The sequence below is a fragment of the Thamnophis sirtalis genome, unplaced genomic scaffold, assembly GCF_051295495.1.
Source record: "Thamnophis sirtalis isolate CommonGarterSnake01/CBP01778 unplaced genomic scaffold, rThaSir2_p1.2 scaffold_2, whole genome shotgun sequence".
Taxonomy (NCBI): Eukaryota; Metazoa; Chordata; class Lepidosauria; order Squamata; family Natricidae; genus Thamnophis; species Thamnophis sirtalis.
In genome coordinates this window covers 45,634,765-45,662,604 of record NW_028261382.1, presented here as the reverse complement: position 1 = coordinate 45,662,604, position 27,840 = coordinate 45,634,765, and the positions used below count along the sequence as shown (strand labels likewise).

The window sequence follows — 27,840 nt, the reverse complement described above, 5'->3', positions numbered from 1 at the left end:
TTTAGACGGCAGGATAAATATAATTTATTGAGCTCTTGTGGCCTTCTAGCCTCACGCTGCTGTTTTGGTAGCTAATTCTAACCTGGTCTGTGTGTGGGAGTTGTAGCTCCTTAGCAGCAAACGGGAATCTTCTTCCTACATTTGAAAAGACGCAACTTGGGACTCTCCTCTTTCCTCCGGTGACCAGTCGCTGTGCCGAGACTGTCAAGAAAGACTGCGGTGAGGTGGATGAGAGTTTGGGTGTCCCCTCGGAGGCGGTTCATGTCGCGGCCAAGCCTTCGCTCACGGGCATGCTAATGTGAGCCGTGAGCAGCGGCTGGCTGTTGCCCTCCTTCACCACGAACACCTGCAGGGGAAAGAGAGAGGGACCCGGCTGAAGGTCAAGGGGAGTCGAAGAGGAGGGGGAGCATATGGAAGGGCTCCCTTTTGGAGCATAGAAAGACTGGAGGGGTCCCGCAGAGGGAATTGGGGTACCGAGATAAACAAACCCGATTTCTCCCAACAGCAAAATGGGGAACGGAGAGGAAAGGGGCTTGGTGGGTTATGTTCTGACCGAGGCTTCCCAAGAGCATGAAGCCAACTCCTTGTTGTCCCAACAAAAAACCCTTTTATTAATTCCCTGTGAATTCTGCTGCTTTACATCCAGCAAAGTCTTTCGAGGGAGGATTGACAGTCACAGACCTTATCTGGCTTGGAGAGCTGCCAGGCTGAGATCTGCAGAACTTGGCCAGGAGTCTCAGAGAGTCACGAACTGATTAATCGAACTAATTGTCTCTCCTGCAAACTCCACTCCCCTTTCGCTCCTCTTTCATTTCCTCTGGGAGGGGCCATTCACTGTCCACCTGTGGCCTTACACCCAAGTTAGCTGTTCCCTTCGTCTGGCAGCTCTGTGCAGGAGCACACTAGGAACAGGCTCCAGCTGTTCTTCTGCCCCACTGATGTCTGACTCTGAAGGCAGCTGATAATTGGCACATGACTCTGGCCCCCTCTCTGCCTCCGACACAGAGCCCTCACCAGAGCCTTCCCCTGACTCCAGGACTGGCCCAGGCTCCTCCACAACCTCCCCACAGTCTGAATCGGCTGCCAGCTCTGCTGACCGTTGGGGGGGCCACAACAGGTTAGCGTTCTGATGCAATGGTTAGAATGCAGTATCGCAGGCTAACTCTGCCAACTGCCAGCAGTTCGATCCTGCTGTGTGTCCCAAGGTCATGCAATCGCATTTTGCAACCATCCCAAATAAATAGCTGTTCCATCTTTTCTTGAAAACCTCCAGTGTTGGAGCACCCACAACTTCTGTTCCATTGATTAATTGTTCTGACTGTCAGGAAATTCCTCCTCAGTTCTAAGTTGCTTCTCTCCTTGATTAGTTTCCACCCATTGGTTCTTGTCCTGCCTTCAGGTGTTTTGGAGAATAGTTTGGCTCCCTCTTCTTTGGGGCAACACCCGAGATATTGGAACACTGCTATCCTGTCTTCTCTGGTCCTTCTTTTCATTAAACCTTCTTTCCTTTAAACTAAAGGACCGGGGGGGAGGGGGGGGCTTGAATGATGGGGAAACCAACTTAAGGTCACCAACCTTGATAACATCCGAGATCGCTTGGTCGCTGAGACACTCGACAAAGGTGGATAAAGGATAATTCAGTCCTGGGATCAACATGGGAGCCTGAAGAGAAAGTTGAAAAAGGAGAAATAAACACAGATAATCCTCGACTTACAAACTATTTGTTTAGTGACCGACGTTACAACGGCAGTGAAAACAGCGAGTTAGGACCATTTTTCACACTTACGACTGTTGCCGCAGCCCCATGGCCACGCAATCAAAATTCAGACGCTTGGCCATGGGCTCATATTTATGAAGATTGCGGGCTTTATTGCAGTTGTAAGATGAGGACAACCTGTACAGTCATTAAGTGGATCTGGAGCATAAAATAAAGCAGGCCTGGGGCATTTGAAGGCCAGCTTATCACCCGGCCTGAATCAAATTTACAGATAGTCCTCAATTTACAACCACGACTGAGCCCAAAATTTCTGTCGCTAAGCGAAACATTTAAGTGCTCTGTTTTACGACTCTGCTTGCCACGGTTGTTAAGTGAATCCCTGCAGTTGTTAAATGAATAACACGGTTGTTAAAGTGAAATGGTTTTCCCCATTATCTTTGGCTCGGCCGAAGGTCGCAAAAGGCGATCACACGACCCCTGCCCGGGACACTGCGACCGTCATAAATATGAGGAGTCAATTGCCAAGCAATAGTTTGCTATACCCTCCGCCATTGGATGACCAAGGAGGAGTCTTGATTTGATTCCATTAAAAAAACAAACAAAGCGAATTTAGTTCTGTCAGGAATGCCAATGTAGATATGTCACCGAGGATGGCATTGCTGGTAGAAAAATGGGACATAAATGAAACAAGAAAAGGAGTGGATTGTCAATTTGATAATGGCAGCTAGATTAGTGGTGGCTAAATATTGGGGACAAAATTGGGATATTCAAAGAAATGAGTGGGATAACGGCAATGCTGATTATTATTATTACTGTAAGGTTAGAGAGTCATTATCAATGTAATGAATACAATCACAAATCTCCTGGATCACCAAATTAACAAATTTTGTAAGAAGCTGTGGCTTTCCAGTCTCTTGCGTCACAGGAGAACATCTCGAAAGGAGAGCTGCCCAAAGAATTAAGGCGATAGGAGCACAAAATGATATACACTATATTGCCAAAAGTATTCGCTCATCCATCCAAATAATCAGGATCAGGTGTTCCAATCACTTCCACGGCCACAGGGGTATAAAATCAAGTGCCTAGTCGTGCAGACTGTTTTTGCACACATTGGTGAAAGAAGGGATCGCTCTCAGGAGCTCAGTGAATCCCAGCGTGGAAGTGTGATAGGATGCCAACTGTGCAACAAACCCAGTTGTGACATTTCCTCGCTCCTACATATTCCAGAGTCAACTGTCAGCTGTATTATAAGAATGTGGAAGTGTTTGGGAAGGACAGCAACTCAACCACGAAGTAGTAGGCCACGTAAACCCGTCGAACATCAGGGTGTGACCTCACAAATGCGCTTCTGGAAGAATGGTCAAAGATTCCCATCAACACACTCCTGAACCTTGTGGACAGCCTTCCCAGAAGAGTGGAAACTGTTATAGCTGCCAAGGGTGGACCGACGTCATATTGAATCCTATGCATTAGGAATGGGAGGTCACTTACGGTAAGTTCATATGCGCGGAAAGGCAGGTGAGCAAATACTTTTGGCAATATAGTGTAGCTATCCTTAGTAAGGTGGGTAACTTGAAATGGTTGAGAAAATACAAACGTACTTTTCAGCTATTTGAAGTTACAACTGCCAAAACATCTTATGGAGAGATTTACGCGAGCGAGATTCGAACCGCTTGACCTTAATGGTCAGATACGGGAGACTCCATTCTATACCCTACAATGAGCGTCTCTGCATTTGTGGAGTGGAAGAGGGGGAAGATCTGGCTCACATCCTATTGGACTGTTTCTTGTGTAAGGGGGTGAAAGACAGGTCTATATAACGAATGAATGAAACCCATTGAGATCCCCTATATCAAAACAACTTACTTTATATGCAGCCATAATTTGGGAAATAATATTTAGCGCAGCACAGTCCTTAAACAAAATGGTTCGGTTGAGATCTGCATACGTGGGACTGATTGGGGTAGATATGTAAGGGTGACACCGAAATATAATTTTATCCTATTTTATCTAGATCTTAAATTATTGTCTTCTATTCCCATTTCATTTTAAACTGGGTTTTATTCCAATTCCATCTTAAATCGTATTTTATTCCAACTCCGTTTTAAATGGGGTTCTATCAAATTTCATTTTAAATTGCTTTGATCCAATATTAATCATAATTTGTTTCTGGAACCTTGAAACTGGATATGGCTCAACGGCATATCAATAAATTGATTCAATGTCAATGTAACGAATACTGTAAATTTTGATCATAATAGCATAGAGCAGTGTTTCCCAACCTTGGCAACTTGAAGATGTCCGGACTTCAACTCCCAGAATTCCCCAGCCAGCATTCGCTGGCTGGGGAATTCTGGGAGTTGAAGTCCGGACATCTTCAAGTTGCCAAGGTTGGGAAACGCTGGCATAGAGACATGTACCCAGTCGACAAACTGTTTAGTGGAAGAGGATAAGTTCAAGTTAAAAAAATGAATTTAAAAAAAGTTCAGATGCTTGGCGGGTTGCATTATCCTGGGGTCATGCGATTGCCCTTTGTGTCAAGAGGTGGGGGTGTGTGAAGCCGGAGAAGGCTGCAGCGTTACCTTGAAGAACGGGCGTTCGACGGAATAATGGTTTTCGTTGTAAATGAAGCAAATGAGAAGATTTGCTATGGCGCGACTCTCGGACATGTTCTGGAGATTAAGACAGAGTTTGAAAGTGGGGCCCATGCCCTGCACCTGGAAGGGGAGGAAGAGGAGGAAGAAGCAGCATTACACGAGGACAAAGGACTTGGGGCAAGGACAGAGACCTCCAAAAGGAGAGCTTCTCTCCCTAAGCCCAAAAGTAAAAATCAGAACAAATATAAGCTGGGAAGATACAACCTGGTAGATTCGCTCTGCCAAGGACCTAGGAGTGCTCACCTCAAATTTATTTATTTATTTATTAGACATATACCGCTTCATAGGGCTTTCAGCCCTCTCTGAGCGGTTTACAAATTTTTTAGCAAATTGAGTCAGCAACTTGCCCCCACAATCCAGGTCCTCATTTCACCCACCTCGGAAGGATGGAAAGCTGAGTCGACCTTGAGCCGGTGAGATTTGAACCGTTGAACTGCAGATCACAGTCAGCTGAAGTGGCCTGCAGTACTGCACCCTAACCCCTGCGCCACCTCGGCTCTTATGACCTAAGCCCCAGAGCTCACTGTAACAGCATTGCCCAAAAGGCATTAAGAGTTGTTAACCTAAGCGAAGAGTTGTTAACCTAAGCGAAGCTTCTTCTCCGGTAACATTGCATTGCTAACTAGGGCATACGAAACCTTTGCCAGACCAATCCTCGAATACATCTCGTCTGCCTGGAATCCAGACTGTATAATGGACATTAACACAATCGAGCGAGTCCAGAGGTATTTGACGAGAAGAGTCCTCCGCTCCTCTGCTCACAACAGAATCCCTTATGCCACCAGGCTGCAAATTCTGGGCTTGGACAACCTGGAACTACGTTGCCTACGGTCTGACCTAAGCACATTACACAAAATTGTCTGCTACAACATCCTGTCAACGACTATTTCAGCTTCAACCGCAAATAACGCACAGGCAAACAATCGATACAAACTCAAGGTAAACCGCTCCAAACTCGATTGCAGAAAATGCGACTTCAGCAACAGAGTGGTCAACGCCTGGAATGCTCTACCCGGCTCCATTGTTACATCCTCAAACTGTCACAGCTTCAACCTTAAACTGTCTATCATGGACCTCACACCATTCCTAAGAGGTCCGTAAAGAGGGTGTGCATAAACGCATCAGCGTGTCTAACGTCCCTGTCCTACTGCCTCCATTTATCTGTAGCTACTTCCATTCATACCTATACTTGTTATCTCCTACATGTTTGACAAACAAACAAATAGATAAAAGATCATTTGCATTTCAACTCTGCAAGTGCCAGAGAGAGGGAACATCTTTTCAATGGTTCTAAATTGATTTTTCTTTAGGAAATCTTTTTTTACAGATGCAACCTCTAGCAATCAAAGCCATCTAAACACGGGCTCCTTAACTGTGGCAACTTTAAGATATACTGTAATTCCCTGGCCAGCTTGGTTGAAGAGGGATGGACTTCAATTCCCAGAATTCCCGCACCAGCATGCTGGGACTGGAAGTCCGCACATCTCAAAGCATGCTGGCTGAGGAATTCTGGGAGTTAAATGCCATTAAAGTTAATGAATGAATAAGACTTGGCCTTAAGCAGTCCGCACATGAAATCTCTCCAGGAGGCGGGGGAAGGGCTGGCTGGGGAATTTTGGGAGTTGAAGGGGCTAAGTTGCATGGTAGAGTCTTGTGCTTGGGCGGGCGGTTGGACGAGAACTGGATGACCCACAAGGTCCCATCCAACTCTGTTCATCTGAATCTAATCTGAGTCTGAATCTAAGATCAAGAAACGTTCTTCTAGAACAGCGGTCACCAAATGGGGGTCCGTGAGAAAATTTGGATGGTTTGCAGAAAAATTATTTGCCTTTTTTATATTGCACTCAAACATGGGTCCTCAAACTGCGGCCCCTGGGACGGATACGTGCGATGAACACTTGTGTTGCTGCAGAGAGTCTCCCCCTTTGGGGTCTTTTGGGGAGGGTCGGAGGGGGGCAGAAATTCCGACTTGGGGTCTGCTTCAGCCTCCTGGTGGGGGGCTTTGGGCGAAGGCTGGAGGGAAGCACCGCTGGTGGTGAAGAGCTGGAGGGCCTCGTTCCAGTGGGACTGCATCACGGCCTGGAACTGGCTGACCATCTCAGCCCACTGAGCCTCCAAGCACCGGGACCTGGCCTTGCACCCCCGCAGGTCTTCCCTCTGCTTGGAAAGCCCATGCTCCTAGTCCTCAGTGAGGTGCTTCTGCTGAGCCTCCTCCTCGGTCAGATCCAATTTGAACTGAGCTCTTTTGCCAACTCTTTCTCCTGGGGGTTGCTTAGCTCCAGCAATTGCTTCCTGTTGGGGCCCTAAGGAGCCCGGGCGGGCAGGCGAGGAGTGGCTGGGAGGAGAGGGGCGAGTAGAGGATGATGAGGCGCCCCTCAACATGAGTGACATTAAGTTGGCCACGCCCACCCAGTCACATAACCACCTAGCCACACCCATCCAGCCGGTCATTAGGCAGGTCATATTAGTGGTCTGCAGAATTTAAAATTATGAATTTAGTGGTCCCTGAGGTCCGAAAGGTTGGTGATGCCTGGACTAGATGACTTACAAGGTCCCTTCCAACTCTGTTAACCTGAATCTAACCTGAAACTGAATCTAAACTCCAGAAACATTGTTCAGGAACACATTTTAAGAAGCACGGACTTCAACTCCCAGAATTCCCCCTCCACACACATGCATAAAACCTCAATAATATTGATAACATTAGGGTGCATTTGAAGCCCAGGGTATTCGGGAGCTCCTCCCTGCTCTCCGAATGCCTTCCTCACCACGGCGTTCAGCTTGAGTGGCTCCTGCAGGGACTCCGAGATGGGGCCCATGCTGCACTCCAGCGCCCGGGCGTAGGCACGGGCCGCCGTGAGTCGGATGCGTCTGAGGTCCGTCTGAAAGACTTGGTGCATGGCTGAGAAAGGGAAGAAGAGAGGAGGATGAGCGGAAGGCAAGCGAAGGAGCCCTTCAGTTTTTAACCCCTTCTTACGATATAGGCTCGGCTTACGACCACAAAAAAAATCTCTTTTGATAAGCGAGACATTCGTGAAGGGAGACGAACCCTCATCTTACGACCTTTCTTGCCACTGGGGTTAAGTGAATCACTGCGGTTGTTCAGTTAGCAACACGGGTGTTAATCCGGCTTCCTTCATTGGCTTTGCTTGTCCGAAGGTGGCAAAAAGGGATCACATGACCCCAGGACACTGTGACCGTCATAAAGAGGAGTCAGTGGCCAAGCGCCTGGATTTTGATCACGGGCACCATGGGTTGCTGCAATGGTTGTGTGAAAAATGGTCATGCATCTCTCTTTTCTGACACGCTGTTCAGTGTCTCCTGGGGATTTAAAGTCACCCAGACGGCTTTCGTGCCTAAGGTGGGACTAGAACTCACCGTCTCCTGGTGACTGGCCCAAAGTCACCCAGCTGACTTTCATGCATAAGGCGGAACCAGAACTCACTGTCTCCTGGTGATTGGCCCAAAGTCACCAAACTGGCTTCCATGTGTAAGGCAGAACTAGAACTCACCGTCTCCTGGTGATTGCCCCAAAGTCAACAGCTGACTTTCAGGCGTAAGGCGGAATAAGAACTCACAATCCCCGGGTTGATTGGCCCAAAGTCACCAAATTGGTTCCATGTGTAAAATGGAACTAGAACTCACAATCCCCGGTTGATTGGCCCAAGGTCACCTAGCTGGCTTTCATGCATAAGGTGGAACTAGAACTCACAATCCCTGGTTGATTGGCCCAAGGTCACCTAACTGGCTTTCATGCATAAGGTGGAACTAGGACTCACAATCCCCGGTTGATTGGCCCAAGGTCACCTAGTTGGCTTTCATGCATAAGGTGGAACTAGGACTCACAATCCCCGGTTGATTGGCCCAAGATCACCTAGCTGGCTTTCATGCATAAGGTGGAACTAGAACTCACAATCCCTGGTTGATTGGCCCAAGGTCACCTAACTGGCTTTCATGCATAAGGTGGAACTAGAACTCACAATCCCCGGTTGATTGGCCCAAGGTCACCTAGTTGGCTTTCATGCATAAGGTGGAACTAGGACTCACAATCCCCGGTTGATTGGCCCAAGATCACCTAGCTGGCTTTCATGCATAAGGTGGAACTAGAACTCACAATCCCCGGTTGATTGGCCCAAGGTCACCTAACTGGCTTTCATGCATAAGGTGAAACTAGAACTCACAATCCCTGGTTGATTGGCCCAAGGTCACCTAGCTGGCTTTCATGCATAAGGTGGAACTAGAACTCACAATCCCCGGTTGATTGGCCCAAGGTCACCTAGTTGGCTTTCATGCATAAGGTGGAACTAGGACTCACAATCCCCGGTTGATTGGCCCAAGATCACCTAGCTGGCTTTCATGCATAAGGTGGAACTAGAACTCACAATCCCCGGTTGATTGGCCCAAGGTCACCTAGTGGCTTTCATGCATAAGGTGGAACTAGAACTCACAATCCCTGGTTGATTGGCCCAAGGTCACCTAGTTGGCTTTCATGCATAAGGTGGAACTAGAACTCACAATCCCCAGTTGATTGGCCCAAGGTCACCTAGTGGCTTTCATGCATAAGGTGGAACTAGAACTCACAATCCCCGGTTGATTGGCCCAAGGTCACGTAGCTGGCTTTCGTGCCTAAGGCGGAACTAGAACTCACCGTCTCCTGGTGATTGGCCGAAAGTCACACAGCTGGCTTTCATGCCTAAGGCGGGACTAGAACTCTGGACCTCCCAGTTTCTAGTCTAGCACCTTCCCCTCTATACCAAATTTGCTTTCCTATCAACATCCAAACAGTATTTGAAGGTAGAGAATGGACTGGAGAGACACTGTATTTCTGGCCTCTTCTGCTTACCCGCTCCACATTCCCGTTCCCGCAGCGTCTGGTCTACGTAGAGTTTCGTTTTCTTGGGCATGTTGAGTTTGGCGCTCTGGGTAACAAGTACGCCAGCTGTGGCGTCCCCCTTATGGAAAGTGCTGGTGCGTTTCAGGATCTTGATGATGAGACCCCCGCCTGGAGATGATAGAAAAGTTAGAAGTGGGATGGGTAGATGGAAGGCAGCACAGAGACTGATGTTGAGACAGTAGAAAGAGTGCAGAGAAGAGCAACCAGGATGATGAGGGGACTGGAGGCTCAAACCTACGATGAACGGCTGCAGGAACTGGGCCTGGCTAGTCTAGGGAAGAGAAGGACCAGGGGAGACAGGAGAGCATCTTCCAATATTTGAGGGGCTGCCACAGAGAGGAGGAAGGGGGTCAAGCTATTCTCCAAAGCACCAGAGAAGGAAGAATGGATGGAAACTGACCAAGGAGAGATTCAACCTGGAAATAAGAAGTTTTCTGACTGTGAGAACAATCAACCCATGGAACAGAAGTTGCCTTCAGAAGTTGTGGGAGCTTCATCACTGGAGGCTTTCAAGAAGAGACCGGACTGCCTTCTCTAAGAAATGGCATAGGGTCTCCTGCTTGGGTGGGGGGTTGGACTAGATCAGTGTTTTTCAACCTTGGCAACTTGAAGATGTCTGGACTTCAACTCCCAGAATTCCCCAGCCAGCATTTGCTGGCTGGGGAATTCTGGGACTTGAAGTCCAGACATCTTCAAGTTGCCAAGGTTGAAAAACACTGGACTAGATGATCTCCAAGGCACCTTCCATCTCTGTTAATCTGAATCTGTCTAAGATGATCAAAGGCCTGGAGGCTAAAACAGTTGCAGGAACTGGGCATGGCTGGTTCTAGTGAAGAGAAGGACCAGGGGAGATAGAATAGCAGTTGTCCAATATCTGAGGGGCTGCCACAGAGAGGAGGAAGGAGGTCAAAGCTATTCTCTAAAGCCAGGGAATAATGGATGGAAACTGACCAAGGAGAAATTCAACCTGGAAATAAGGAGGAATTTCCTGACAGTGAGAACCATCAACCCATGGAACAGAAGTTGCCTTCGGAAGTTGTGGAAGCTTCATCCCTGGAAGCTTTCAAGAAGAGGCTGGACTGCCCTCTGTCAGAAATGGTGGAGAGTCTCCTGCTTGGGCAGGGGTGGTGGTTTGGACTTGATGACCCTACAGGGTCCCTTCCAACATCTGTTAAAGAAATCTGTTAAAGAAAGGGTAAACTGTCCTGCAGCCATGAATGAAGAAAAGGCTTCACCAGACCATGAAAGAAACGAATAGGCTGCCTTTGGCCAACAGCCCCCACATTCTGGCAAGAGGGAAGTTCCATGAAGCTGGGCTCCAGCAACGAGTGCGAAAGCTCGGAAGGCAAAACCTCCGGTCCTGCTGACCGACCCAGATCGGATCCCAAACCTAGCTCGTTTACATTCACACACCTTGAGTTGTCATGATGAGGGTGTTATCCTCTCGTCCGTAGTGGCCGAAAACAATGCTGGTGACGACATCCTGCCAAGAATCGGAAAGAAAGAAGGAAAATCGGTCAGCAACGAAGGAGCGAAATCAGAAACCTTTTGAGAGGGGAAGAGCCGGATATTTTTGCTGGATCCTTCGAAGCTAAAGCTGGATGTCGTATGTGTGAGGGGCTTTCTCAGTAGTCCTCGATTTACGACCATCGTGGGAGCCTGCCGTGAAGACTCACCCGTTGAGAATACCTATTTGATTATCCATGTATTAACTGCAGCTGGAATTGTATTTGCACAACATTGGAAGAGTGAAGAATTCCTATTGATGAGAAGGTGATCGGGAAAATATTAGAATGTGCAGAAATGAATAGATTAACATTAATAATGAAAGAGAAAGAACAAACTGAATACTGTAAGATATGGGAAGTATTTTATCAATAGAGGAAAAAAAGGGAACCTGGAAATGAGGAAAGAAGACTAAAAAAAGAGTAGAAAATATGTCAAGATAGAGCTATAAACAAGATGATAATTGTTAGTATTATGATGAGGAAGATAATTATGATTAATATTAGCATTGTATTTTTATTTGAAGATATGTTAAGAAGAAAACAAAGAGGTTAATAATGTTCCATTACTTAATATATTGCAATTTTAAGATTAAAGATAAAAGTTCCCCTCACATATACGTGCTAGTCATTCCCAACTCTAGGGGGCGGTGCTCACCTCCGTTTCAAAGCCGAAGAGCCAGCGCTGTCCGAAGACGTCTCCGTGGTCATGTGGCCGGCATAACTCATCGCCAAAGGCGCACGGAACGCTCTTCCCTTCCCACCAAAGGTGGTGCCTATTTTTCTATTTGCATTTTTTACCTGCTTTCGAACAGCTAGGCTGGCGGAAGCTGGGACAAGTAACGGGAGCTCACTCCATTACGCAGCGCTAAGGATTTAAACTGCCGTCCTTTCTGATCAACAAGCTCAGCGTCTTAGCCACTGAGCCACTGTGTCCCTTAGATGAGTGAAAGTATATAAATTTGAGCCCTGTTTTGGATGATCTGTAATGTTAATTCCCGAAGTGAGCAAAGAGGTCTAGGGGGTTGAAAAGGAAGTTGGTTGGCATAAACTTGACAGGATGTCCACAAATATTCCCAAAGCTTGGAAGCTTACCGGCACCTGGATGACGTTGACGAGGTTCTTATCCCGGTAAACATGAATTTCCCTGTTGGCCAGCGCCACCAACACAGCCTGGAAACTTTGCAATTTCCCATCCATGAAGCCCAAAGTGATGGGATTCGCCGACAACTTCACTGCCCAGAGTTTCTTTCCCTGGTAGAAGAAGAGGGCGGCGGGGGGGGGAGAGGGGGTGGAATATCAGAAAATCATAGGGTCTCCTGCTTGAGAAGGATGGGTTGGATCAGATCAGGGGTCCCCAACCATTCGGACCTCACTAAATTTTAAATCCCATGGACCACTGGTGAGGAAGCCATTTGGAGAGCAGGGAGGAGCTCCTGAATACCCTGGGCTTCAAATGCACCCTAATATTATCAATATTATCAAAGTTTTATGCATTTGCTTCCATTTGTGTGGAGCGGGAATTCTGGGAGTTGAAGTCCGTGCTTCTTAAAATGAGTTCCAGAACAATGTTTCTGGAGTTTAGATTCAGTTTCAGGTTAGATTCAGATTAGCAGAGTTGGAAGGGACCTTGTAAGTCATCTAGTCCAGGCCACCAACCTTTCGGACCTCAGGGACCACTACATTCATAATTTTAAATTCTGCAGACCACTAATATGACCTGCCTAATGACCGTCTGGGAGTGGCTAGGTGGTTATGTGACTGGGTGGGCGTGGCCAACTCGATGTCACTCACGTTGAGGGGCGCCTTGTCGTCCTCTACTCACCCCTCCCCTCCAAGCCCTTCCTCGCTTGCCCACCCCGGGCTCCTTAGGGCCCCAACAGGAAGCAGTTGCTGGAGCTAAGCAGCCACCCGGAGAAAGAGTTGGCAAAAGAGCTCAGTTCAAATTGGATCTGACTGAGAAGGAGGCTCAGCAGGAGGATCTCACTGAGGACTAGGAGCACAGGCTTTCCAAGCAGAGGGAAGACCTGTGGGAGTGCAAGGCCAGGTGCCGGCGCCTGGAGGCTCAGTGGGCTGAGATGGTCAGCCAGTTCCAGGCTGTGATGCAGTCCCACTGGAACGAGGCCCTCCGGCTCTTTGCCACCAGTGATGCTTCCCTCCAGCCTTCGCCCAAAGCCTCCCACCAGGAGGCTGAAGCAGACCCCAAGTTTGAATTTCTGCCCCCCTCCGACCCACCCAAAAAGACCCCAAAGGGGGAGACTCCCTGCAGCAACACAAGCTTTCATTGCACCTATCCATCCCAGAGGCTGTAATTTGAGGACCCCTGATTGAGTGCAATATAAAAAATGCAAATAATTTTTCTGCGGACCATCAAAATTGTCTCACGGATCACCACTGGTCCACGGACCACCAGTTGGTACCCGCCGGACTAGATGACCTCCAAGGTCCCTTCCAACTCTGTTACTCTATATTCCTCCCATTCCTGGGGAGGAGTTTGGGCAGAGCAACACTGCCCCCTGCAGGATTGTTCAAGGCACTGCGGAAGAATATACAGGCAGTTCTTTGGACTTCCCCACTGCAAGGGAGCCCGGATTTCTGTTGTTGGCTTATGTGAAACATTGGTTAAATGAGTTGTGGTCGTAAATCGAGCCACCTGCCGCATGACAGGACTCAATTTTGCAGCAAGAGTCGAAACTAACCTTCTGGTTGTAGCCTCGCAACGTCTCATCTGAACAAGCCACCATGATGCTCTTCTGGACTCGGACTAAACCCACAGCGTGGGAGCTCAGTTCAATGCAGTATTTGGGCCGCTTGGAGTCCCTGTGTGGGGAGGAGAAAAAGCAGGAAAAAAATTCAGTCCGAAGAGACGGAGGGAGCAGGGGACATGGTTCCAATGGGGCAGAAAACGCCAAAGATCTAAGTGCCTCTTATCAATATAGCAATAGCAATATAGCAATAGCAGATTTTTATATACCGCTTCCTAGGGCTTTCAGCCCTCTCTAAGCGGTTTACAGAGTCAGCATATCGCCCCCAACAACAATCCGGGTCCTCATTTTACCCACCTCGGAAGGATGGCAGGCTGAGTCAACCCTGAGCCGGTGAGATTTGAACCGCTGAACTGCTGATCTAGCAGTCAGCCTGCAGTGCTGCATTTAACCACTGCGCCACCTTGGCTCAATAAACAAGGAAGCTACAAGTCAAAGTTTCTTAAACTTGGACACTTTTAAGATGCATAGAATTCAGAATTCATAGAATTCTTTACCCAGCATGCTTTAAGAAGGATGGACTTCGACTCCCAGAATTCCCTAGTTGGCATGCTTTGAGATGGGTGGATGTCTATGCCCAGAATTCCCTAGTCAGCATGCTTCAAGATGGGTAGACTTTTGACTCCAAGAATTCTCCAGCGAGCATGATTTAAGATGGATGGACTTCCACTCCCAGAATTCCCCAGACCACATGCTTTAAGATGGGTGGACTTCCACTCCCAGAATTCCATAACTGCCATGCTTTAAGATGGGTGGCTATCAATTCCTATAATTCCTCAGCAAACACACTTGAAAAGATGTCTGGACTTCGACTCCCAGAATTCCCCAGACCACATGCTTTAAGATGGGTGGACATCAATTCCCATAATTCCCTAGCCAGCATGCTTTAAATAGGTGGACTTCGACTCCCATAATTCCCCAGCCAGCATGCTTTAAGATGGGTGGATATCAATTCCTATAATTCCTCAGCAAACACACTTGAAAAGATGTCTGGACTTCGACTCCCAGAATTCCCCAGACCACATGCTTTAAGATGGGTGGACATCAATTCCCATAATTCCCTAGCCAGCATGCTTTAAATAGGTGGACTTCGACTCCCAGAATTCCCCAGCCAGCATGCTTTAAGATGGGTGGACTTCCACTCCCAGAATTCCCTGACTGGCATGTTTTAAGATGGGTGGACTTCAACTCCCATGGCTGGCTAGGGAGTTCTGGGAGTTGAAGTCCATCCATCTTCAATCTGCCAAGGTTGTGAAACTGAATTATTGTCCATTTTCCCTTCTATTCATTTTCCAGTCTGCCACAATCTCTCATAATTGGGCCCTCTTCCACCAATTACAACTTTTCTAAAAAATACTGTGTTTATTATGGGATGCTCTGAAAAGTGGCTGATGGCTGTGGCTTGAATGTACTCTACCTACCGTCTGTTCTAACCAAAGCTTCCCAAGAGCATGAAATAAACTCCTTGTCCGGACAAAAAACCCTTTTATTAATTTGCTATGAATTCTGCTATTTCCCATCCAGTAAAGTCTTTCCAGGGAGGATTTACAATCACAGACCTTCTCTGGCTTGGAGAGCTGCCAGGCCGAGATCTGCAAAACTTAGCCAGGAGTCTCGGAGACTCATGAACCAATTAAGTGAATGAATGGTCACCTGCAAACTCCACTCCCCTTTCGCTCCTCTTTTATTCCCTCTGGGAGGGGCCATTCATTGTCTACCTTTGGCCAAGTCGACCCCTGTTCTTTAGCTGTTCCCTTCATCTGGCAGCTCTGCGCATGCGCACACTGGGAACAGGCTCCAGCTGTTCTTCTGCCTCACTGATCTCCAACTCCGAAGGCAGCTGATCACTGCCAGACGGCTCTGGCCCCCTCTCTGCCTCCGACCCAGAGCCCTCATCAGAGCCTTCCCCAGACTCCAGGACTGGCCCAGGTTCCTCCCCAACCTCCTCACTGTCAGAATCTGCTGCCAGCTCCTCTGGCCGCTGGTGGGCCACAACAGATGTTTGCTCCGGAGCAGGTCCTTTGCCGCTGGTGGAATCACATACCTGCGAAGGATGTAAATGCTACCGTTCCGACATGCCACGCTGAGATAATACTCCACGTCAAACTGCCCTGTGATGTCCAGAAAGGCGGGCACACTTGGTATGGCCACCTACAAGGGAAAAAGAGAATCCTGAGCCCTTAGTTGGCTGTCTCTCTGCGAAACCTGGGAGGGAGGACTGGACATGATAGCCGAATTCTCACACTGCACCCAACCAGGTCATTTTAGCCCAGTGTGGTTACGTTCGCACAGTCTATTCAACTGGATTAGTGTTAATTCAGGGATGGGTGTTTTTTTTTCTAACATGGCCTGTTGGGTTGATACAATATTGGATTCAAGAGATGGTAACAGTAAGGTGGTTCCTATTTTTCTACTTGCATTTTTACGTGCTTTCAAACTGGGACAAGTAACGGGAGCTCACTCTGTTATGCGGCGCTAGGGGGTTCGAACTGCCAAGCTTTCTGATCGATAAGCTCAGCGCTTTAGCCAGTGAGCCATCGTGTCCCAAGAGATGGTAGGGACCCCCAAAGTAGGTTAGTTGTGTAAACAGGTGAGGTGGGTTGTGTGGAGGAGATGAGGGGGAAGGAAGTGGATTTGGGAATGAAGGATGCTTCATAAAACAGGGAGTTCCAGCTATGGCAATTTTAAGATTGGTGGACTTAAACTCCCAGAATTCACCCGCCAGTCAGACATTTTAAAGCAGTGTTTCTCAACCTTGAGAAAGCTGTGCTGGCTGGGGGATTCTGGGAGTTGAAGTCCACAGGATTTAAAGTCGTCAAGGTTGAGAAACACTGCTTTAAAGCATGTTGGCTGAAGAATTCTGGGAGTTGAAGTCCACAGGATTTAAAGTCGTCAAGGTTGAGAAACACTGCTTTAAAGCATGTTGGCTGAGGAATTCTGGGAGTTGAAGTCCATACACTTTGAAGGATGCTGACCAGGGAATTCTGGGAGTTGAAATACAGACATCTTAAACCATGCTGGCTGGGGGATTCTGGGAGTTGAAGTCCACAGGATTTAAAGTCGTCAAGGTTGAAAAACACTGTTTTAAAGCATGTTGGCTGAGGAATTCTGGGAGTTGAAGTCCATACACTTTGAAGGATGCTGACCAGGGAATTCTGGGAGTTGAAATACAGACATCTTAAAACATGCTGGCTGGGGAATTCTGGGAGTTGAAGTCCACAGGATTTAAAGTCGTCAAGGTTGAGAAACACTGCTTTAAAGCATGTTGGCTGAGGAATTCTGGGAGTTGAAGTCCATACACTTTGAAGGATGCTGACCAGGGAATTCTGGGAGTTGAAATATAGACATCTTAAAACATGCTGGCTGGGGAATTCTGGGGATAGAAGTCCACCCACCTTAAAGCTGCCAAGTTTGGACCCTCCTGCCCTATAAGGCTGACAAAATCCATGGTCTTAAAGCCAGAATCTTCCGAATATGTACGTATACATTTAATTTTAATTTTAATTTATTTGTATGCCGCCCTTTTCGGGCGGCTCACAACTCAAAGGGAAAAACAAACAAAATTATAAAAAAACATAAAAACCATACTTAGTTAAAAAAACACAACAATCATACCATTCGAAGTGGGGCAGCGAGTCTTTAGCCCCAGGCCTGTCGGAGCAGCCAGGTTTTAAGGGCTATGCGGAAGGCCTGGAGGGTGGTGAGGGTACGAATCTCCACGGGGAGTTCTTTCCAGAGGGTCGGAGCAGCCATAGAGAAGGCTCTCCTCCGGGTAGTCGCCAGTCGACACTGGCCGGCGGATGGAATTCGGAGGAGGCCTAATCTGTGGGATCTAATTGGTCTAGTGGAGGTAATTGGCAGTAGGCGGTCTCTCAAGTACCCAGATCCAATACCATGAAGGGCTTTGTAGGTGACGACTAGCTACATTCCCTGTGTGTTGGGTTATTATCATGAGAAGGAAGGAGACATACAGACATCTTAAAACATGCTGGCTGGGGGATTCTGGGAGTTGAAGTCCACCCACCTTAAAGCTGCCAAGTTTGGACCCTCCTGCCCTATAAGACTGACAAAATCCATGGTCTTAAAGCCAGAATCTTCCGAATATGTACGTATACATTCCCTATGTGTTGGGTTATTATCATGAGAAGGAAGGAGAGCATACCATCTTGCAAAAGGGGTACACGGTATGCAAAATTCAGCTGTAGAGCCTCACTTTTGACAGGAGGGTGAAGGCTTCGGGGTCCAGGATGAGGATTTCCATGTTCTCCGTCCCGACCACCAAGCAGCTGATCGCGTCCTCTTCCACCCTGTTCCTCTTCAGAGTGGCCATACAGGTGATCACCGTCTGAAAAACACCCACAGTAGCCCCCGAAAAATAAGGAAGGCACTTTATTGCATTAACCAGCCAACCGATTTAGAGGTAGTCCTCAACTTATGACCACAATGAAGACTAACATTTCAGTTGTTAAGCGAGATAGAAACTAAGATCATGGCATCTGGCATTCTCAATTCCTGGCAAATAGACGGAGAAGAAATGGAGGTAGGGACAGATTTTATTTTCCTGGGCTCCAAGGTCACCGCAGATGGGGACTGCAGCCAAGAAATTAAAAGAGGCTTGCTCCTGGGGAGGAAAGCGATGGTGAATCTAGGCAGCATCTTAAAAGCAGAGAAATTACCCTGTCAACACAAATGCATCTAGTCAAGGCTCTGGTTTCTCCAGTTGCAATGGATGGCTGTGAAGGTTGGACCATAAGGAAGGCTGAGCGCCAAAGAATGGAGGCCTTTGAACTCTGGTGCTGGAGAAGAAGACTCCTGCATTGAGTCCCTTGGACCACAAGGCCATCCAACCGGTCAGTCCTAGAGGAGATCCACCCTGGCTGCTCTTTAGAAGGCCAGTTCCTGAAGAGGAGACTCAAAGACTTTGGCCACCTGATGAGAAGGAAGGGCTCCCTGGAGAAGAGCCATGCTGGGAAGGATTGAGGGCAAAAGAAGAAGAAGAAGGGGACAGCAGAGAAGGAGGTGGCTGGCTGGATTCACCGAAGCAGTTGGCATGAGCTTCAGTGGACTCCAGAGGATGGGAGAGGACAGGGAGGCCTGGAGGAACGTGGTCCAAGGGGAACTATATATGGTATTATATGGAGTAATATGTATGTATGTATGTATGTATGTATGTATGTATGTATAGATAGATAGATAGATAATAGATAATGATAGATAGATATAGAGATATAGATATATAGATATACAGATAGATAGATAGATAGATAGATAGATAGATAGATGGATAGATGGATAGATGGATAGATGGATAGATGGATAGATGGATAGATGGATAGATGGATAGATGGATAGATGGATAGATGGATAGATGGATAGATGGATAGATGGATAGATGGATAGATGGATAGATGGATAGATGATAGATAGATATAGATAGATATAGATAGATATAGATATACATATCTATTTAGAGTTACAACCCCCGGTATGCCCAAATATGGGAAGAAGATCACTACTTCCATTCTCTGTCCTTCGGCTCCTCACAAGAGACCATCCAGGCAGAAACCCAATATTTTTACTGTTGCCTTTTTTTGTTACAAATACAACAGATATACATATATATATATACATATACATATATAGAGATAGATAGATGGATGGATGGATGGATGGATGGATAGACAGACAGATAGTTAGATACACACACACACACACTATATTGTCAAAAGTATTCACTCACCCATCCAAATAATTACATTCAGTTGTGAGCAAATACTTTTGGCAATATAGTGTGTGTTTGTATGTATGTATGTATGTATGTATATATACATACATACACATACATACATATACACACACACACACACACACATATATATTTGTTGTATTTGTGCTGATAAATAAATAAAGGGAGACTAGTATAGATCTATTTCAAGCTATTTAGCTCTCATCAGCTAGCCATACCCTTACTGGGAATCGAACCTGTGCTGTATTGCATCTTAGGCAGATGTGTTAACCACTAAGCCACAGAGTTCGACTCCCTATCAGCCAAGCCAGGGTGAAAGGTATCTAGAAACCTTTGAAATAGATCTATACTAGTCTCCCTTTATTTATTTATCAGCACAAATACAACAAATGTAGCAAAAAGGCAACAGTAAAAATATTGGGTTTCTGCCTGGGTGGTCTCTTGTGACGAGCCGAAGGACAGAGAATGGCAGTAGTGATCTTCCTCCCATATTTGGGCATACCGGGGGTTGTAACTCTAAAAAAATATAATGCCCCCTTCCATTTTCCCACAGCCTTGAAAGTGGCATGCCTGAAGGCCCAAACCTTTGTCAGTGCCGTTGTAACTTCGAACAGTCACTAGCCGAACTGTGCTATTAGGTTCAGGAGTACGCACCTGACGTTTGATGGGCTGGAACTTATTCTGGTTCACAAAGGACTCCATCTCCGGGAGGTCAAGGGTCAGGAACCTACAGAGAAGAGAAAAGGCGGTGAGAGAAATAGAGGCCAGCTTCTATTTACAACAACTAATTCGAAGCTACGACAATGCTGACAAAAAGTGACTTAGGATCGGGGTTTATTTCATACTTATGACCATGGAAGCATCTCCATGATCAAAATTGGGACGTTGGGCATCCGGTTTTATATTTACGACGGTCGCGGTGTCCCTGGAGATCATCTGACGAGCGAAGTCAACGGGGAAACCGGATTCACTTAACAACCGTGTTAACAATTTAACAACAGCGGCGATTCGCTTAACAACGGTGGCAAGGGTGGTGGTAAAACAGGGCAAAATTCATTCGACAATGGTCTTGCTTAACAAGAGACTTTCGGGGCTCAATCCTGGTTGAAAGTCGGGGGACTCCTGATATAGATTCCCAGGTCAAGAAGTACCACCTCCCCCCAAAAAGAGAGAGAACATTTCCCACAATCGGTGTGAGGTCCCCCCGCAAGCCAACACCTCCAACATGAGACACTCACCTCAAAGACTGCAACGAGAGGGGAATTTCGGCATTTCCTCTGGGAAGGAAGAAGAGAAGACACACATTGGAACAGACGATGGCTACAGGGAAGAGCCAAGGGGATTGTGCAACTCAAATTCAAGCTGAACCAGGATGCCTCTAGAAGCTGTGGATACGCCAAAATTGGACTTTTTTAAGAAGAGACTGGATGGCCACTGGTCTGAAGTGGTGTAGGGTTTCCTGCCTGAGCAGGGGGTTGGACTAGAAGACCTCCAAGGTCCCTTCCAACTCTGTTATTCCTTCCTTCCTTCCTTCCTTCCTTCCTTCCTTCCCTCCCTCCCTCCCTCCCTCTCTCCCATTGGTTATAATGCCGAATTACAAGCAAACTATGCCCAACTGTGCCCACAGCCAGGAGTTCGATCCTAACCGGGTCAAGATTGACTCAGCCTTCCACCTTTCCGAGGTGGGTAAAATGAGGACCCAGATGGTTAGGGGCAAGAGGCTGACTCTGTAAACCGCTCATTTTCATTTTTCATTTTTCATTTTATTAGGATTTATAGGCTCCTATACATACATTTATAGGCTCCTATACTCCTATAGGCTCGAGAGGGCTGTAGAGCACTGTGAAGCTGTATATGTCTAAGTGCTGTCTTTCGTCTTTCTGTCCTTCCTTCCTTCCTTCCTTCCTTCCTTCCTTCCTTCCTTCCTTCCTTCCTTCCTTCCTTCCTTCCTTCCTTCCTTCCTTCCTTCCTTCCTTCCTTCCTTCCTTCCTTCCTTCCTTCCCTCCCTTCCTTCCCAGTGGTTTGAATGCAGCATTGAAGGCTAATTCTGCCACTGCCAGGAGTTCGCTCCTGACCAACTTAAAGTTGACTCAGCCTTCCATCCTTCCAAGGTCTGTAAAATGAGGACCCAGATTGTTGGGGGCAAAAGGCTGACTCTGTAAACCGCTTAGAGAGGGCTGTAAAAGCACTGTAAAGCGGTATATAAGTCTAAGTGCTATTGCCCTTCCTTCCTTCCTCCCTCTCTTCTTGTTTCTGTCTCCTACCTTTCTTTCTTCTGCCCCCCCACCCTTTCCCTTTCTTTTTGACTTCTTCCTCTTTCTTTCCCCCTTTTTACTTCCTTCCTTCTTTCCTTGCTTCCTTCCTACTCTGTTATTCCTCCCTCCAAATCGGAAGAACAGCAATTCACCATGCGTGGGGTTGAGATTCTCTTACCTGATGGATTCCAGCATCTCTTTCATTGACAGAAGGTCGACCTTGTCCTGTGCAGAGAGAGAGAAAAAGGCATGCAGCACAAAATGCGACCTCCAGGATTACAGTTACAAAATAGGCAGCTTATTTAGGTCTCTCTTTTTTGGATAAAGTACCGTATTTTTTGGAGTACAAGATGCAACTTTTCCCTTAAAAAAAGAGGGTGAAAAACTGGGTGTGTCTTATACACTGAATACAGCATTTTTGGCCTCCCGAAACCCCGCCCACTTCACCGTGTATTGCCTTTAGGAGGCTTCCGGAGTGCTCCGAGGGGCTGGGGAGGGCAAAAATGAGCGAAAAACGGGCCATTTTTTGTTCGTTTCCCCCACTTTTTTTGAAAAAAAAAAAAAAGGGCCCATTTTCGGGAGGTCTGCCAAATGCAAAAACTTTTTTTTTTAATTTGCCACTTCAAAATCTTGATGCGTCTTATGCACCTGTGCGTCTTATACTCCGAAAAATACAGCAATTATCTGAATTGTTTGGATACTTTATTTGGCCAAGCGTGTGATTAGACACACAAGGAATTTGTCTCCGGTACAGAAGTACGCAATGTACATTCAAGGAAAGAGGAGGAGGAGGAGGAGGAGGAGAAGGAGGAGGAGGAGGAAGGGGAAGGAGTCAAGGTGGAGAACATATCTAGCACACCTACATCCTCCTATTTTCCCCACAACAGCAACCCTGTGAGGTGGGTTGGGCTGGCAAAGCATGATAGGCCCAGCCGGCTTTCAGGCTTTAGACAGAACTAGAACTCATCATCTTCCAGGTGATTGGCCCAAAGTCACCCAGTCAGCTTTCATGGCTAAGGCAGGACTAGAACTCACTGTCTCCTTGTTTTTAGCCTGGTGCCTTAACCACTACTAGACCAAGCTGACTCATTCATGGATCAAGAGATGCCAGCAGATGTGATCAACAGGCACCCTACCTACCCCAAAAAGGACAGGACCGTAAGCTTCAAATCTTGGCATCTTTGTGCCATTCAAATGGGCTCATTTAAAACCTGTTCTCTCTGTGTGTATGTGTATGTGTGTGTGTGTGTGTGTCTGTCTGTCTGTCTCTGTCTTTCTCTCTCTCTCTGTCTCTCTCCCCCCTCTCTATCTCTGTCTCTCTCTCAGTCTTTCTCTGTCTCTCTCTATCTTTGTCTGTCTGTCTGTCTCTGTCTCTCTGTTTCCCACCCCTCTCTCTATCTCTCTGTCTCTCTCTTGGTCTTTCTCTGTCTCTCTCTCTCTCTCAGTCTCTCTCTTGGTCTTTCTCTGTCTCTCTGTCTGTCTCTCTCTTGGTCTTTCTCTCTCTCTCTCCGTCTCTTTCTCTCTCTGTCTCTCTCCCTCCCCTCTCTCTGTCTCTCTCTTGGTCTTTCTCTCTCTCAGTCTCTCTCTCTGTCTCCCTCCCCTCTCTGTCACTCTCTCTCGGTCTCTCTCTCTCTCTCTCCCTCTCTGTCTCTCTCCCCCCCTCTATCTCTCTGTCTCTCTCTCAGTCTTTCTCTGTCTCTCTCTCTCTCGGTCTTTCTCTGTCTCTCCCTCTCTATCTGTCTCTCTCTCTCTCCTCACCTCCTTTGCCTGATCCCAGACCACTTTCTCCATCGGGTTGGGCTCCATCGGTGACAGAGTAAATTTGAAGTAGGGACGCATATTCTTGTAGACGTAGATACATGGCCCAGAAGCCACAGCCAGGGCTGGTATGCGGGGCTCGTGAAGCTCCGTCAGAAAGGAGACCACGCTTGTGGGTAAATCCGGCAGGGTGTTTTCACTCAACAGGGTGGTGCCCTGGTAGACCTTCAGCTTCATCTCGTGGCCCGTCCAGCCAAAATTGCCCACCACTAACTGCAGGAGAGAGAGAGAACAAATACAACACGATTGACTTCTTTAAACCATCACCAATTGGATACAGATAGTCCTCCACTTACGACGAGCTGCTTAGCGCCTGTTCAAAGTTACAACAGACCCCCAAAAAACCCGATACAGGTCATCTTTGATTTCTAACCATTTGTTTAGTGCCCACTAAGCACTAAAAAGGGCTGTGGATGATGTATATCCTGAACGGAAATGGGAAAAGTTGGCTAGGGATTTTCTATCTCCGGTAGGCATATTTTCTTTACCTTGTGGTCTCCATCCCCATGCAGGTCAGCCAGAGCTGGAAGAAAATGAACAGTCAACGAGAGGACAATGATGTAAACTTATCAAAGCCTACTAAGAACAGACAGAGGGAATCTTGGAATATGATCTAGAGTTGAGGGCTGAACTGTGGAGTCCTTAATGCTCTCTGAGCTTAGTGTGTTTCCTTGCAGACTTTTTATTACCCAAGCAGGTAACATCATCAGCACAAGTGAGTGTGGGGATCTAATCCTTATCTCCTTTTCCTTTCTTTCCTTTCCTTTTCCATTCCAATTATTTTCTGTTCTATTCTGTTTCCCATTCTATTCTATGTTCCATTTCATTCCATTTTATTATCCTACCTTTTATATATATTTAAAATTCAAGGGAGCAAGCATGTTGAATATTCTTTCCTTTTCCTATTTTTTTCCACAATGGCAACAGCCCTTAAGACTTATATACCGCTTTGCAGCCCTCTCTAAGCGGTTTGCAGAGTCAGCCTCTTGCCCCCAACAATCTGAGTCCTCATTTTACCCACCTCGGAAGGATGGAAGGCTGAGTCAACCTTGAGCCTAGTGAGATTTGAACTGCCAAACTTCTTGCAGCCGGCAGTCAGCAGAAGTAGCCTGCAGTACTGCACTTTAACCACTGCGCCACCGTGGCACCACAAACCTGTGAGGTTGGTTGGGCTGAGAGAGAGACTGGCCCAAAACACCCAGCTGTCTTTCATGCCCAGGGCGGGATGTGTTTTAAAACTTAGTATCGCCTAAGCCAGGCCATTCACCAAGATACTAAAACAGCTCACACTGCCAGTTTAGACACATAGAATCATAGGACTGGAAGGGACCATGGAGGTCATTTAGTCCAACCCCTTATTCAAGCAAGAGATTCTATACCATTCTGGATGGTCCAGTCTCTTCTTGAAAACCTCCAATGTTGGAGCATCCACAACTGCACTCCACCCCTCCACAAAAAAAGAGGAAAGAGGAGGGGGGGGGAAAGGAGCTGAGACTTACTGACACACGAGGTAAAAGTGTGCAAATTGGCGACTGGATCGTAGTAGGCATCCAACCATTTGGAACTGGTGCGAACACTGTTGGCAACCACAGAAAAAAAGATGAAAAAGATATATGAACATGGCAAACCAATGTTTCACAACGTTGGTAGTTTGAAGATGGGCGGACTTCATTTTCCAGAATTCCCCAGCCAATATGCTTTAAGATAGGAAGTCCTCAATTGCTGGGTGGGAATTCTGGGAGTTGAGGTCCACCCATCTTAAAGTATGCTGGCCGGAGGATTCTGGGAGCCGAAGTCCACCCCTCTTAAAGCATGCTGTCTGGGGGATTCTGGGAGTCGAAGTCCACCCCTCTTAAAGTATGCTGACTGGGGGATTCTGGGAGTCGAAGTCCACCCCTCTTAAAGCATGCTGGCTGGGGGATTCTGGGAGTTGAAGTCCACCCCTCTTAAAGCATGCTGGCTGGGGGATTCTGGGAGTTGAAGTCCACCCCTATTAAAAGCATGCTGGCTGGGGGATTCTGGGAGTCGAAGTCCACCCCTCTTAAAGCATGCTGGCTGGGGGATTCTGGGAGTCGAAGTCCACCCCTCTTAAAGCATGCTGGCTGGGGGATTCTGGCAGTTGAAGTCCACCCCTCTTAAAGCATGCTGGCTGGGGAATTCTGGCAGTTGAAGTCCACCCCTCTTAAAGCATGCTGGCTGGGGGATTCTGGGAGTCGAAGTCCACCCCTCTTAAAGCATGCTGGCCGGGGGATTCTGGCAGTTGAAGCCCACCCCTCTTAAAGCATGCTGGGTGGGGGATTCTGGGAGTTGAAGCCCACCCCTCTTAAAGCATGCTGGCTGGGGGATTCTGGGAGTTGAAGTCCACCCCTCTTAAAAGCATGCTGGCTGGGGGATTCTGGGAGTTGAAGTCCACCCCTCTTTTTTAAAAAAATAGAATTTATTTTTATTTTCACAACAAACACAACACATAAAATCTTCCTTCTTTACATACTGTAGAAAGTGTATCAGTTGGTTACAAAAGGTTTTCGTACATCTCTTCCACAGTCATCCAGCATAATTCATATTAACTCAAGTATTTTAACTCAAATATTTATACATGTTACCCTTATAGCTCCATTTTTATTTGACTATAATTATTTAAACGTCCTTCATCATAAAATATACCAAGATTTAATACATAACCACATACTGGCATTTCATTTAATATTTCTAAAATCCTCCAATAACACTGAATCCTTATGTCCTGTTCTAGCTAAACATCCATAATATTTAATAACAAACATTTCTAATCCTCCTTTCCAAATAGCTGTTGGCAATTTTCATCTAGTTTCCTTATATTATATTCATACATATATATAGGTTGTCATCATTATCCCTCCTTTATTTGACTATATCCTGTATCATAACATTTCCCCCCTAATAATCAAAACTTAACTGTATCTAACTTAATTCTTTTTTATTAACTTTTGTATATAGGATTTCTAATCTTCCTTTCATGGGTAGCATTCAATATAAATATCCAATTATTACTTATCATAACACTACACATTGTATACATTATTATCATTATCAATTATTTATTTAATTATAGCTATTATCACTAAATTTCACTAAGTTTAACTAGTTTTAAGTTACACCCTTCCAGCTATCAACCTGTATATTTCCAATAACAAAACAATATTATATCTTCTGCCATAGTATTTTAACTCAGATATTTATATATGTTACCCTTATACCTCCGTTTGTATTGTCCACCCCTCTTAAAGCACGCTGGGTGGAGGATTCTGGGAATTGAAGCCCACCCCTCTTAAAGCATGCTGGCTGGGGGATTCTGGGAGTTGAAGCCCACCCCTCTTAAAGCATGCTGGCTGGGGGATTCTGGGAGTTGAAGCCCACCCCTCTTAAAGCATGCTGGCTGGGGGATTCTGGGAATTGAAGCCCACCCCTCTTAAAGCATGCTGGCTGGGGGATTCTGGGAGTTGAAGCCCACCCCTCTTAAAGCATGCTGGCTGGGGGATTCTGGGAGTTGAGGTCCGCCCCTCTTAAAGCATGCTGGGTGGGGGATTCTGGGAGTTGAGGTCCACCCCTCTTAAAGCATGCTGACTGGGGGATTCTGGGAGTTGAAGCCCACCCCTCTTAAAGCATGCTGGGTGGGGGATTCTGGGAGTTGAAGCCCACCCCTCTTAAAGCATGCTGGCTGGGGGATTCTGGGAGTTGAAGCCCACCCCTCTTAAAGCATGCTGGCTGGGGGATTCTTGGAGTTGAAGCCCACCCCTCTTAAAGCATGCTGGGTGGGGGATTCTGGGAGTTGAAGCCCACCCCTCTTAAAGCATGCTGGCTGGGGGATTCTGGGAGTTGAAGTTCACCCCTCTTAAAGCATGCTGGGTGGGGGATTCTGGGAGTTGAAGTTCACCCCTCTTAAAGCATGCTGGGTGGGGGATTCTGGGAGTTGAAGTCCACCCCTCTTAAAGCATGCTGGGTGCGGGATTCTTGGAGTTGAAGTCCGCCCATCTTCAAGTCGCCAAGGCTGAGAAACACTGTGGTAGCGTCAATCTAGGCTAGATTCCCAAAGACTCCTGTCCATACAAATGGATATCTTCCCCTCCAAGCGGACCCAGAAGGGGGAATGAGGGAGAATTGGCTCCTTTTCTCGTCCCTCACAACATTTTTTCCGCCCTGAAGGGCTGCGCTCGCTATATCCCTGGGTGCATGCCGGGTGTTTGTTTTTACCCGTCGCCTGCGCCTCTGGAAGACACCGCCATCGCCATGGGCCCTGGAAGCCCTCACTGCTAGGCCGCGAAGCCCGTTGCCATGGAAACCTCACGACGGGCAAGGGGTGCACCGCGAAAAGGAGCCCTCGCCTGCGAAGCCCGTTGCTATGGAAACCCCCCTCGGCGCGCAATGGGCGCATCGCGAAAATGAGTCCCCACTCAAAACGGGCTCATAAACTTCCAAAAGTTAAGAGTGACCCACGCCGGGCAGC

The 27,840-nt window shown here is 47.1% G+C and overlaps 1 protein-coding gene across 1 annotated transcript; it reads right to left on the bottom strand.

The window, feature by feature from the left end:
• Nucleotides 1-27,674, bottom strand: BBS1 (Bardet-Biedl syndrome 1). The gene is made up of 17 exons (XM_087705287.1): nucleotides 27,588-27,674; nucleotides 24,857-24,933; nucleotides 23,846-23,880; nucleotides 23,298-23,570; nucleotides 21,718-21,764; nucleotides 20,523-20,561; nucleotides 19,939-20,011; nucleotides 17,752-17,883; nucleotides 15,583-15,689; nucleotides 13,473-13,593; nucleotides 11,869-12,027; nucleotides 10,682-10,751; nucleotides 9,218-9,376; nucleotides 7,143-7,276; nucleotides 4,300-4,434; nucleotides 1,576-1,662; nucleotides 1-346 (listed from the first exon to the last, which is right to left on the bottom strand). Exons 1-17 carry the CDS (start codon nucleotides 27,623-27,625, stop codon nucleotides 260-262), a joined length of 1,773 nt encoding a protein of 590 aa, XP_087561413.1. The 5' UTR covers nucleotides 27,626-27,674; the 3' UTR covers nucleotides 1-259.
• Between the last annotated feature and the right edge of the window lie 166 nt (nucleotides 27,675-27,840).

What these genes read in the sequence shown, in the direction of transcription:
- BBS1 (XM_087705287.1), bottom strand. Translation starts at nt 27,625, where the DNA reads ATGGCGATGGCGGTGTCTTCCAGAGGCGCAGGCGACGG. An exon ending in CACTTTTACCTCGTGTGTCA is followed by an intron (nt 23,881 to 24,856) that starts GTAAGTCTCAGC and finishes ATTTTCTTCCAG; the next exon opens with CTCTGGCTGACCTGCATGGG. An exon ending in CACTCAAGCTGAACGCCGTG is followed by an intron (nt 4,435 to 7,142) that starts GTGAGGAAGGCA and finishes CTCCCCTTCCAG; the next exon opens with GTGCAGGGCATGGGCCCCAC.